At 40.0% G+C, this 13,526-nt stretch overlaps 1 protein-coding gene across 1 annotated transcript; it reads right to left on the bottom strand.

Annotated features, from left to right (window-relative positions):
• Window positions 1–612: 612 nt before the first annotated feature.
• Window positions 613–13,005, bottom strand: LOC117863669 (importin beta-like SAD2). The gene is made up of 22 exons (XM_034747477.2): window positions 12,643–13,005; window positions 11,295–11,430; window positions 11,134–11,221; window positions 10,361–10,513; window positions 9,940–10,102; window positions 9,668–9,852; window positions 9,417–9,590; window positions 8,664–8,809; window positions 8,455–8,578; window positions 8,193–8,373; window positions 6,583–6,742; window positions 6,454–6,495; window positions 6,258–6,376; window positions 5,962–6,160; window positions 5,502–5,633; window positions 4,431–4,534; window positions 4,158–4,337; window positions 2,697–2,836; window positions 2,471–2,610; window positions 2,056–2,210; window positions 1,336–1,459; window positions 613–1,247 (listed from the first exon to the last, which is right to left on the bottom strand). The coding sequence occupies exons 1-22, from the start codon at window positions 12,730–12,732 to the stop codon at window positions 1,096–1,098; spliced, it is 3,087 nt and encodes a 1,028-aa protein (XP_034603368.1). The 5' UTR covers window positions 12,733–13,005; the 3' UTR covers window positions 613–1,095.
• Between the last annotated feature and the right edge of the window lie 521 nt (window positions 13,006–13,526).

Raw genomic sequence — 13,526 nt, 5'->3', positions numbered from 1 at the left:
ATTTCTCATAGTCGCCCATGGACGATGGGTTCCGGCCGATCTCTCCTCGATCGACCTATGCTGCTAGCGCACCGCCTTAAGCAGGGCAGAGGGGCGAGGAGATCCCGGATCGGATGGGAGTTTGGGACTAGTACCGTACAGTCCAGCAGAAAATCTACTCGCATACAGATTGAGCACCAAGCATCCATCGTGTATTTCACAGGGTATAATAAAGATCGAACGGTTAAGCCGTCAAATCATTTTACAGTAATGATGCCCATCCAAGGACAAGCAGAAAAAGGCACGGGACTATATCACCAACACACCAACCTGCCGGATGACCTTTGTTAGGCACACAAACGGTAAAAGTATCATGAATTGTTATATCATCCGAACATGCAGAAAAAAATGAATATTTGTATTGCATAGTGGCAGCAACCAGATCCAATTTACGCTGAAACTGTAATCGTATAGCAAAGTTTGCTTCACCTGCTGCAGTCCCAGTGTTTCTCTTTTTTTCCATTTTTTTTTAAGATACAGACATGCTTCAAGTAACGTTAAAAGAATGACGACCAAAATTTTGATTCCATGATTTTTTTTCCATTTTTTTTAAAGATACAGGCATGCTTCAAGTAACGTTAAAAGAATGACGACCAAAATTTTGATTCCATGTCTTTCAGAAAGGAAACCATATACGAACCATTGTACTTATAGTCGTCAACAATTGCCCAGATCATATACACTCTACACCAGGCTCCCAAAACTACAGGCGGCAACCTTGGGGTGCGCCCACGGTACCATCCACCAAAGGGCTCATCAACCGAATATGGTGACACGACACTCATGACCCAAAACAGCGTCAACACAAGTGTTCACTGATACACCCCCACCATGACCCACTCAAGAAATGAACTCTGACAGACTGTTCTATGGTTGCCATCCATCTCTCCCCCTAGAAATAGTGTGCCTCAAAACTGGCCTCCCAAAAGCAGGTAGGCCAAGGCAGCAAAAAAGAAAACCCTCACCTGCGATCACCAAAATCACAGGATACTGGCCCCGTGCCAGTCCCCAGGCATTGGCAAAACTGAAGACACGACCCAACCATGCTACAAGTAATCACTGTGCATTTGCCTTCTCCAACTTCTCTTTTGCGATTTCAGTTTTTCTTTCCTCAGCGTGCTGAGCTACACCATTAGCAAGGGCCTGGTAGTGGAAATCCATAGTCTGCATAAGACTCTGGAACCTACCTGGGTCAGATGCTTGCAAAGCTGCACCAAGAGATTACAACCGTGTCAGGCAACTTGGGACACAGGAACATTTCGATAAGAAGGAACTCGTACACAAAATAATCCTTACCCTGGATGGTTTCGACAAAGAATATAAATGGGTCCACCTCATCTATTGGTGTCTGCAGCTCTTCGTCATCACTAAAATCATCATCGGAATCATCTTCCGAATCTTCTCGATGGAAACCTCTCACCTGAATCATGGAAGAGAAATAAATAGTGTGTAATGGAAAGCAACCAAACAATAAGGAATACCCAAAATAACAATTTCACATGCTTTTTCTATAAAGACTTTCAGGTCCTTACTGCCAAAAATTCCGCTTAGAGATCTCGGATACATACTAAACTACTTGTGTCTGTCCTCAATATTAGTAAATATGTTGACACTGCACTTCATTCACAGGTCAGCATTCCTTCTGTAATTTTGAGTGTTTTCATCAATGAAAATGAAGTATGATTCTCCTATTTTTGAGGGTTCTACTCAGATTCATACTAAACGACTTGTGAACTGTAGCTGTCCTCAATATCAGTAAAATATGTTAACAAAATGTTTTTTGAAGTTTTTTTTTAAGTATACTGCACATATACACATCATTCACTTTCCTGCTGTAATTCTGGGTGCTTCCATCAATGAAAATGAAATGCGATTCTCCTATTTTTGGTTGGCTCTTTACACTAACTTCCCATGATAGTTTTTTAGAAGGAAAATGTTGACCTCCAAGTAAAAAGGAAAGCATGGCACCAAAACATACTACAAATACAAATCATATGTCAAGATCATGGCACAAACCTCCGCAAAACTCTGAGGATTGAAATTATTAACTCCATCACCATCTTCATCATCAAGACCCATCTCCTTGTCAGACTCAACTTCCTCATCCTCTTCTTCATCAGCATCAAAGCCATCCAAATCGTCTGCAGCAGCTTCATTTTGCCTCTTGGATTCTGCTTATTAACGCAAAAGATCAAGAGTCAACAGAAGGATTATAAAGAGCACACACTTCACCACTACAATATCACAGCAAAAGGTAAATCAAGGCTGGAAAAAACTGGAAAAAAACATGCTGTGGCGTGATTAGCACAAGGGGGATAAAAACTCTACTGGAGGCTGATTAATTCAGCCTGCTGTTTCAAGTGGTAGAAGCACATATTGCTTTATGAAGTGTTCGCCAAACATTAAACATTAAACAAGAGTGAAACTGCACCTGCAACTTGATCCTTGTAAGCCACAAGCAGCTCTAGTGTTGATTTGAAAATCCTCTCTAGAGCTTCTCCTGGAATGTGACTAGCTGGAAGGCCTATAAGGGAAGTCAATCCTAAGCAGCAGACTTTCTTAGCATACTCTCTGCGAATAAAGAAAAGAACCATTTCTGAGTCACTATGGTATATAGGCGTAACCTTGCAATAATTACATGAGATAGTAAAACTTACCTCTTGAAGTTAGCTCGCTGGCCACTTCTTTTGACCTGTTGTAACATTACAAACCAAAGATTGAAAATTTCTGTTGCAACTCCGAGTGTATGCAACTTTTGAAGTGCTAGCGAAGGATTGTAGTACAGCGTGTTAGCTATCTGCGATTGACATGGACAGTATTAGGTGTATGTAATTGTTAAACAATGAGCTCTGCATGTTAGACTTCATACACGAATTCAGATTATCAGCAGACTCTTACACCAATATACCATACATGAATTCAGATTATCATAGGATTATGCAACTAGCAATATTGATTCAAAGATACAGTCATCAGAAGGAATACAACTAGCATAGGACATGAATTCGCTCATGCAAAAGACCACCACATGAATCTAAAGAACTAGGTTGTATCATTATGTATAAAAAATACATTTTTTCTTAAATGCCCTAAAAAAGAACAAGTCCCATCTTACATAAGTGACAATTTTCCTTTTGTCTGTTGGTGGGTGGACCACGTTGGGTTTCATCTCTAGCCAGCTCCAACTTGCCTGAAACTAAAAGGCTTTGTTGGTGTTGTTGCTGCAAGAACTAAGTGATGGGCAGCAACAATCTAGGGGCTTTTGCTCTCGTAGCACTTGTTTTTTCTGCAGTTACCAATACTTTCAGTTCCACAATCCTATGATATTTGGGTTCCCATGTCTTTTTTTTTATTGCCTCACCCTTCAAGTACAAGCTGTAGTATCTGAACTCATGCGCACAAACTCACACCACACTCACGCACTTCACCACCCACTCACTCTATTAGCGTGCAAGCTAGACCTACAACATCCGAGCTACGGCTCGGTCTCTGGGTTCCTATGTCTTGGTACATAGTATCTATGTACCTTGTGGCAGGACAAGGCTCTATAGCTTGTGGGAAGACAAGGCTCCTTGAATCTGAGGCAGAGAGTGAATATGGAGGTGCTGGTTTCAAAGGGTAGAAAAAAAGGCCTCTTAAATGCCTTCAAGAGGTCCGTGGTTCTGTGACTTCTGTCTAAAAGAAGGGAATACAACATGGGACACTAGCTCGCCAGGGGTCAAACAAGAAGTGAAAGCATCCTCAGAAAATACATTCATAACTCCCAGGAAGCAAACATTGATGAGATAGAGGCAGAGTTCAGAATGAACCAAACTGAGAAAATATTAGCTATTTGGGTGACCTTGAAATTTTGTTTGATATATGGGGTAAAATGCAGGTAAGCTAGAAATTTGGATTGGTGATTTGGCAACATGCAAAACAGAAGTGCCTACAAAGGCTACTTTCCAAAATAATCTACATATGTACACAGGAAGTCAGCAACTGATACTGAAAATCTACAAAACTTAAAAAGAAAGAAATAAGGAGAAAGTGCCAGCAGCTTAGCAATCAGGCATGATAACTGACTAGGATTAGCCTGCTTAGAACAAATGGAGAAAGGCAAGAGTTGTGTTTCTTACCACTTGTAGAAGGAGACTTTTCAGATATGGCTTCTCTGTTCGACGCAACCGATCAATTGTAAGCCTGAGGTACGGCTCAACCCAATGATCAACTTGACCTTTGCAGTTTTGGAAAAACACTTCAATGAGCTTAGGTGCAGGCACAATATCAGAATCTTCCATGTTTTGATCTGTCATAATCTAAAAAGTATAGATATTCAACCATAAGAACCAAAAGCACTTGAAATTTAATAAAAGTGTGTATTCTAATTACACTGTGAATTGTAAACTCACAGATGATAATGCTTTCCATAAGCTATGTTGATAGTTAGGATCTTTGCATGTAAGAAAATGCTCGGTGCCCCGGGAAACGTAGTTGTCTAATGGGACAAGAATATCTGCAAGCCAAAAAGAAAATCCAAAGTTGAGCTGTAAAAAGACGCCAAAAATAGTGCAGAAAGTTGAACTCTCAAGTCTTCAACCATCATTTCAAAATCCAGAAGTTACATAACATGGCAAAACTATATCCATGTCTTGAAAATATGTTCTCATTCAAATTGGCCTCACATGGAAATTTTCATTCGCCAATTGAGAAGGGATCAAAACCTAGACTCATTCCAGGGGGCTTTTTGCAATCAATAGTACTGGACATTTTGCTACAAAAAAGATACTCCTTTAACAGATGCAGACAGACATCCCACTAAATAAACACTACATACTGACCACTGACAAATGATGTTTTATATCAAATGGAAGCATCTTTGCACAAACTAAACTGGGGCATAAGGATTGTAAATTACTACAATGCCCTTGTCCATCATAACTACAGTTGAATCATTTAAAATTACCTGGTAACTTTTGGCTTAATCTCATTGTTCAAGATAGTTTCAGTTGCTAAAAAATATTTCAATAATATTTCTGTTCAACACCGCTATCTTGAGTATGGTAAGTCTAAATGTAGAAAGAATATAGTCTCCACCAAATTTCAGGAACATAATCAATTTGGTCTTACAGCTTATATGTAGGACACTGGGTTTGGAATACTGGCTGTTGTTACCAAGCGAAAAAACAGAACACTGAACAAATTGACGAACATTTCAAGTGAGGGTTCTCAGATCCAATACCATTTGACTATTTGCACAATTATAGCAAAATATAAGGGTGCAAATAGCCAAATGGCATTGGGCAAAGATCCAGCACAAAACAAATTGAATTTGAAAATATGAACAGAAAATGGCAAACAGATCAATACAAGTCAACAACAACAGTAAAATGGGGGACCATACAACAGAACAAAAAATATGCATGATCAAAAACAAGTTTTCATAATGTGCTTAACAGCTTGTCGTTCAAAACTAGACTTACTCTCAAAGAAATCAATGGCCCAGTCATTAAGAGCTTCCATTATCAATGGCCACAAGCTCCACATGTCCAATGAAATTGATGGTGAGTAAAACGTCATATAGGAGACTATTTCCAGAACTTCTTCATAGACATCTGACATACAAACTCAAGAGCATAAGGTTGGAGGACAGAGATACAAATTGATGCAACCAAAACTGGTACTAACATTTTATCTCCCTTTTTAACTTATGATTGATTCAGCCATACATCCCTAAAGTTTGAGGGGGGTAGAAACTAATTGAAACATCCTACAAGCATCCAGCACCTTCAAAGATCTATCACGCTCCAGTTCAAACTAAAAGGAAGATCTCAATATATATAGCAATGCCTAAATTTAAATGTATTTACGAACAATACAAATTGAACAATATGATCCCAAGTGCAAATATCTGCATAGGAGTAACTATGATCGTTAAGATACCTTGGCCATCTGAAGTCAACATCTTGCGCAATATAGGTAACAGAGTGGGTTCTATTTGCATATAAAGATGAGGAAGACTGCTAATGGACTCAAGGATGGTGCTTATGGCACGTAAGCAACCAACAGCAGCCAAAGCACCAGTATCCTCGGCTTCCTCATCAGCTTCCGAACTAGCCATGCATCTCCAGAATGCAGCGGCCTATCAAAATAGTAAGCATGAAGTCATATGGAAGTTGGCACCACATAACCATACATAGAGGAAATTGAAAAAGGGAAATAGAGTTTACGCAACATACCAAACTCTGGCATAATCCTAGTGCATATGGTGCCATCTCTTCACCAAATCTGTCGACAATTGTCTCAAGGGTGAATACAAGGTCTTCATTCTCAACTTCACTCATAAGCTTAAAAAACTCTGCAACATAAACAAGCAAACCAATATTAAACCACCATCAGAAAGAAGTTTTTGAGAAAAGTAGTTTTGGTGAATACCATCAAGAAGTTGAGGAAGTATTGGTCGGATCTCATCAAGATCTGCACAATAAAAACTAATTTTAGTTAACGAACTAAAACACTAAATCAAGAATTGACTATGTAACTATAAATTCAAATAATGCATACCTGTGCATGCTTCAACGAAAGAGCGGAGGGCAAAGACTGAATCAACTCGGACAGGAAGTTCAGCATCACGCATACCAGCTATAACACAATGCATAGCTTTGCGAAAGTTGTTCTGATCTGAGAACTTGATGTGAGCATACTGTCCAGCAACCCATGCTGCCTAATACTCATATAATTAGTTTTGAGACAATTAAGAAGTATACCAAGGAAATACTTGGAAAACAAGTGTTGAAGAATCAAAATAGAACAGAACTACAGAAAAAGGCAATAAAAAAACACATCTATAAGCACACAGGATTAAAACCCCAAAACCATAATGGACTGGATAAAGTAAAGAGGACGTACTTGAATAGAAAGGACATGTAACAACAAAAAGTAACTCAAGTGTTATAAGAAAAGGTTGCAGTGCACAACAATGTGCTCCACAAGATTCTGCTTATCCCACACTCGAGCAAAATTTAGCATATTCCAATTGGCATATCTTTCACTCTAAGAACTAATAAAATTGGTCCAGCGTGCTAGATAATACCAGCAATTATTAGTGCAACAGGCTAATCCTAAGTTCCTAACTTAAGAGCTAGGACACTTATTTCAGAAAATTATGTAAATGCAACTATCGCTACTTAACATCTGCTGAGTGGAAGCTACTAAATCCAAAATATAGCAACGATGCCAATCACTATACAAAAGCTTACCAACTCCAGTAAAGTACAGTGAAATGCATATGGATACATGTTACATCATTAATACTGGATTCAAGATGGCACACTTCAAAAACAAAACCAAGTACACGACAAAGACATGCACAAAAACAGAGAGCAAAGGTAAACTATTCAAATGCATTGTGCGTGTTCAGTCAAACTGGTACACTCAGATTTGATGGGTACACCAAAACTAAACTCTCATCCAAGATAAAACATCACTTGGTACCATAGTCCGCATGAAGCAAACCTTTCTCAAAATTGACAATACAGTTAAAACCATTTAGATTGTCAAAAAGAAATATGCTTTTGCAGTGGACATACAACAAAGAGAGTGACTTTACTCGCTGATCACCCTTGTTTTGTGGGAGCTGTGGAAGCATCATATAATGAGTGTCTTTAACACTACCTCTCTGGAAGGCAGTGTCAACAGTCAAGGAAGATCATTATGGTGTACTGCTGGAGCAGGAGCTCCAGGGACTGTTCTTGGGAATAGGCTAGATGGTTGTTTTCCTTAGTCTGCTTTCCTGCTCGGGTCATTTCCTAAAGTCGGTGGTGTGTAAGTTGAAATGTTTTGGAAGGCTTCGGCCTTGTGCAGTTTTTTTTCAACATTAATGAAATGATACGCAGCTATCCTACTTATTACGATGAAAAAAAGATACTTTCACAGCATTATGTTTTTGTAAATTGTTTCTATATTTTAACCAGAGGTGGCATAATTTTTAACTATGAGCGCCAACAAATTTCCCGGAAAAAATAAGGAACATTAAAGTTAAAAAATATGAATGGGTTGCATCAATGAAATGAAGATGCTTCTAGAAAATCTACCGTAATCTAAAAGGTGTTCCAACCTCCAGAGGCTATGGCAATGAAAAATGGTGGAACTGCTAGCTAGGTTGAGGGCACTACCTTTGCTCGCAAGTGTCCAACATGACTACTAAACTCTGGAAAGACATGCTGAACCAACATCCGCTCCAGCTCACCCTTATATGGATCAGTTTGCTTCAGCCTATCACATAACGTCCCGATGGCAAGAAGAGCGCCATCTTTTTGGCGATATGGCTTCAATTCAATAGATGCCTCATCATACCTGAATACATTTTTCTTGAATTAGATATATCATATATGGCCTACGCACACAGTATATATGACAGGAATGGCTAAGTCGTACCTCATAAATATTCCCACAATAAAATGTATAAACTTTTGTAGGTTGCCTTTTCCCCGTTTTCTTACAAGTTCATTCACAAAGTCCATGGCAGCCGTTCGAGGACTATACAAATCTTCAATGATATCTGTAGAAAAATAAAGGAAGTAGCATTGTAGGTTAATAGAATAAAAGTCTGAACATAGAACAAACTGCAACGCAGAATACTGCACCATAGCCTTTCCGGACATATTCATGAGGATCTTCATCCCACAACATTTGGTCATTGTCATTGAAGCACAATAGTGGAAATATTATCTCAAACATAATGATGTCCATTTGTGGCTGCATCAGTTGATACATGCTGTTTTTTGTAACACTGCAAGAAACAACAGATTCTATTGTTTATACACAGCAGTCATAAATTTCAAAATCACGGACCTTATCACATGAAGGACACAGAAAGTACAGAAATGTTTTCCTTCATGTGCCTACAGGTAAAATTGCATGAGAAAAATGCAATGTACAAACTGATAGAGACCAGACTCAAATTAGTTTCCCTAAAATGAACATAATATTAACCAAAAGCTAATTTTGAGGTCACATATCCCCTGAGTTAAATACAATGGTGTTGCAACGATGAAAAATGTTTCAAACAGGTACTCACTCCGTCCTGAACTACAAGGCATCCTAACAATTCTAAGACAGATTAAGGGGAATAACAAATGACGCATGTGCCCTTCAGTTTTGTACGTGCGAAATCCGTTCAGTGGGTCAGAAAAATATTCATTGCTATCAAAGGTGGGTCAGAACTTGTGCCATTAGAAAGCTAATAGAGCAAGTGGTTTACTGAAATTGTCTAACAAATACAGACCGGGACATTTACAGAAAACAAGAAACCAAAAGACGCATGGGGAACAATACAAAAACCAGCAAAATTAATTTTAAGAGCGACATGCTGCTGTGGGCCTTTTCTTCACACAAACCTGTTGGTAAGATATTGAAGAATAAGATTGATCACTCTATCGGGCAAATAGCCGCCTGTACGGATAGCATTGAGCAACTGTAAGTGGCATCCCAAAATTTTTCCGGCATAGTTCTTTTGAAACATTTGAGCAAAAGATTTGCTCTCTGGTTTCTGAATCTTCAAATCAGCAAACCTGTTGTTGAAGAACAGACAATTAAGTAAAATTACAGATTACCCAACCTAACAAAACAGATTTAATTGAATACTGACCGAGTATATAGACGGTTTAAGATATGGGCAATCCATTTCTTGACTTTCCACCATCCCCAAGCTTTTCTAGCATCAGGATCTGACGGTTGACCTTCCACTGGAACTGGCCTCTCCAACAAATTCAAGAACAAAACCATCCACGCATTGAAGACATTTGGATCAAAGAGTTGTTTAGGAATTTCTAGCTGCATGAAGTGCATGACAGGATCAGCCATAAGTAATTAGGAAAAAGTGGAAAGTACAACTGAACATTAATCAAGCCAAGAACATACATAAATTGATGACCAGAATATTTTGCATATCAGCTTGATCAAGTCAGCTACTTCAATTGGAGGATTCGGAATCTGGACAAGTTTGCTGAAGATATTTAACAAACGAGGGAAAGATTCTTCAACAACTTGATACAAAGGTATCCTTTCCTCCTCTGACTTGAACCTAAACCATGAAAGGGCAAATAAGATGGTGTATAATCTATCATACAAACAAAAGAAAGCCGCAAACATAACATTGCTAGGATACTATTCACCATGCATCCAAATTTCATTTGAGAAAAGAGTTATGCTAATGTCATTCATTTAGCATAAATCTAGAAGAGGAGTCATAATATTGCTTCGAGTAAAAACAATGTGCTTCACACAAGACAGAGAAATAAATACGCATAGACAAAAACAAAAGTATGACATTTATACTTACTCGTATTTCCGGGCAAGAATTCTTAGTACATATAGAGCTCCAAAAATTTGGTCCTGTGATTCTAGGTTATGTGTAACCCAATGTAGAAGGTTAGGCCACTGCTCCGGGTAATCCACAACGATCAAAGTCTTGATACTTTCTCCAAGCTGTGCTCTAAAGAAATACCCATGAAAGATATCTCAATTATCCACAAAGCACTCTTTAGAAAAGGTCAAGGGTGCAAAATTGCAGTAAATTTCATGATGAAGTAAACATACCACTGTCACTAAATATTATTAAGATCAAAATGATGTGAGCTGATATACAGAACATATCTTAGAACCACAAAAGCAACCCTATCATATTACAAATTAAAGGAGCACTTCATATGGTGCTTGCACAGGCTATGTACAAACTGAAGCTGTAATAAAAGTTGCAAATTAGAAGACTCCTCCAGCAATAACTGGAATTCTAAGTTACTGCATCTTGCCTTCCATAGTTCCATGTGTTCTGATTTCTGAGACGGCATACACAATATTCTTTAACTAGAGTTAAAATATGTTACCATCAGTTCTCCTGAACAGATGATGAATATTTACAAATTTACAAAGTAATTGGCACAAAAAAACATAATCTTGTTTAGAAACTACAGTCCAGTTGGATTGCCCGATAAAATGAAATGGCTATATACAAATGTGCTTTCACTGCTTTGCTAATACAAAGTTACCGAAGGATCACAATGAAACACTATTCATTAAGAAAAGGGATAGGCGGACTGTGAGAAAGTTATATACCTTAGCAGTGGAGGCAGTTGTGTGACAAAGCCCAGTATATTCTCACGGACCATGGACTTGTCAGTTTCTGGTATTTTGTGCTTTTCTTCTACAGGAAGAGAAAAGGGCATAAGTTAACAAGACACATAAGAAATGGTGCACAACTACTGACTTTCACATACCAGGATCAACAGGGGACCAGTTTTTCGCAACAAAGTTCTTGAAATGAATACTTGCAACCTGTCTCACGGCCATGTCACAGTTTCCATCTACAATGATTTGCAATAATCTCACCAAATGTTGTGGAGTGTACTGGAGCTGCAGGAATTGTAGAATGTCAATACAAGATTCTGAAATAAGATAACTAAGCATGGCACCAGCATGATCTTTGGAAAAACAGGACAAATGAGGCAGTAAGTATCAATTAAACAGCAGTGCAACCTAAGTTTCTTACAGAATCCTCATGGAAATTCAAACGGTGGTCGCCTTATCAATTTGACTGTGCAATTGAATCCTCCATTGCTACTATTTAATCTTATACTGCTGGTTTTAGCATAACAAATTATGGGTTCAACACTAGAATGGGACTGCAGATCATATATGAACTTCAGAAGTTAGACTGACTCCGTATAGGCATTTTATAACAACAAAACGTGACCAAACTTAAAGCTCCAATATAAAGTTAAGAAGATAAGTGGGTAGAGGCGTTTATTTCATAAAAAGCAACGGGAGTCACAACCTTCAGAAAAACGATCAAGGCATTGAATTGTTCTTATAAGATTTTTCATTTCAGTGCCATAATGTTTAAATGAACTCTTTTCAATAAATGCAGTGCTACGGATCGAACAAATCCAACTGTATTGCATAGCTCATTGATGCACCCAGGTTGACTCAGAAACTATCTTTAAGAAAAGGTTGCCTCTGTTTGCATCTGCAAAGAAACAGCTAAAAGGGAAGGATGACATCAGACACTTGGTCTATTTATTTAAGAAAGAGAGTGGACAATCAGCTCCCAACCAGTAAATCCAAGGACATTAAAAAGAAATTGGTCCGTTATTCCATTGATTAAAACACCAGTCTATTCTATTGAACAGGCAGCTAGGCCACCAACTTTTGAGGTGTTCCATGATCTGGCAGAGCAATAATGCTGAACTTTTGAACATCCAGCATGGACACATCTGAATCCAACTAATACAGAGTGGAAGCAATCCTTAAGAACCCTTTATTGATTGGAAATGATCCAATTCGACAGGGTAAAGCAGAACAGATCACACAAAGACATGGCAACGCAATCCAACGAGAAATAAAAGTCTGTAATAGCTATGATCATTCAATTAAGCTTGGTTCAGCAGCTAAATCCAAACGAGCCACAATCCCAATCCAATCCAAAGGTCAATCCTAGCCCCGATAACGCCCCGACACGAGCGCGACAGACCGGTGGATGTCAAATCAAACAGTAGCGGCTGCAGCTGCAGGAGCGGCAGGACAGGGAGGAGTAGCGCGCGATCCGGGGCGGGGCGGTCGGCTCACCTGCTCGAGGCTGGCCTCGGCGGCCTTGCGCTCCTCGGGCGCGTGGCTGAGCGCCGCGCGCAGCACGACGACCAGGCTCGGCAGATCCATCGTGGCGGCGGCGGTGGCGGCGGTTGGCTGGCGGGACGACCGCGAACGCCGCCGGCGGATGCGAGCGCGCGGCCGCCGGGATGGCTCGGGGCGGGGCGGGGCCCTCGAGCTAGCTACGGGCTCCTCGGGCGAGGCCTCCGCCGCCGCCGCTGCTGCTGCGAAGACGGCGCGCGGGTGGAGTAGGGGTGGGGGAAGTGGGGGGAGTCCTGGTGCCTGCCCTCCTGGGATGGCCTGCCTCGCGGAGACTTCGGGAGGCGAGACGCGTGCGTGCGGGCGTGCGCGAGGCAGCCAAGCAGGGAAAAGGTGGGGGGCGAGATCAACCGGGGGTTGGTATCTTAACGCTAGGGTTTGTTTAGTCCAGGGCTTTTGCGCCGCAACCCCGCGCCCCGGTAGCAAGCGCTTCCCCAGGTTCGAGGACTAGTCAGCAGCCACATTATTAAGCCCCGTTTGTTTCAGCTTTCGCCCCGTTTGTTTCAGCTTTCGCAGCGAGAAGTTGAAAAGCATAAACAAACAGTCCAGCTGTTGGACTAATTTTTAAAATATTGGAAAGCTAATTTCTGAGGAAATGAACTGAAAGCTAGAAAGCTGATTGAGAGGAATTTTTCCTAGCTTTTGATGTGCTGAAAAGATAAAATATTTATTATAAAACCTAGTAGCAAAAGGTCAGCAACCAAAAAGCCAGCTTTTAGAAAGCTAGCTTTCTAGCCAAAAACCCAGAAGCAAAAGCTCAAACAAACAGGACCTTACATTATTACATACTGTATGAATAGGCACTCCAGGTACAATGTGTACAA

The sequence above is a fragment of the Setaria viridis genome, chromosome 7 (assembly GCF_005286985.2).
Source record: "Setaria viridis chromosome 7, Setaria_viridis_v4.0, whole genome shotgun sequence".
NCBI lineage: Eukaryota > Viridiplantae > Streptophyta > Magnoliopsida > Poales > Poaceae > Setaria > Setaria viridis.
Note: the sequence above shows the minus strand (reverse complement) of the source record. Positions and strands in the feature narration are given on the sequence as shown.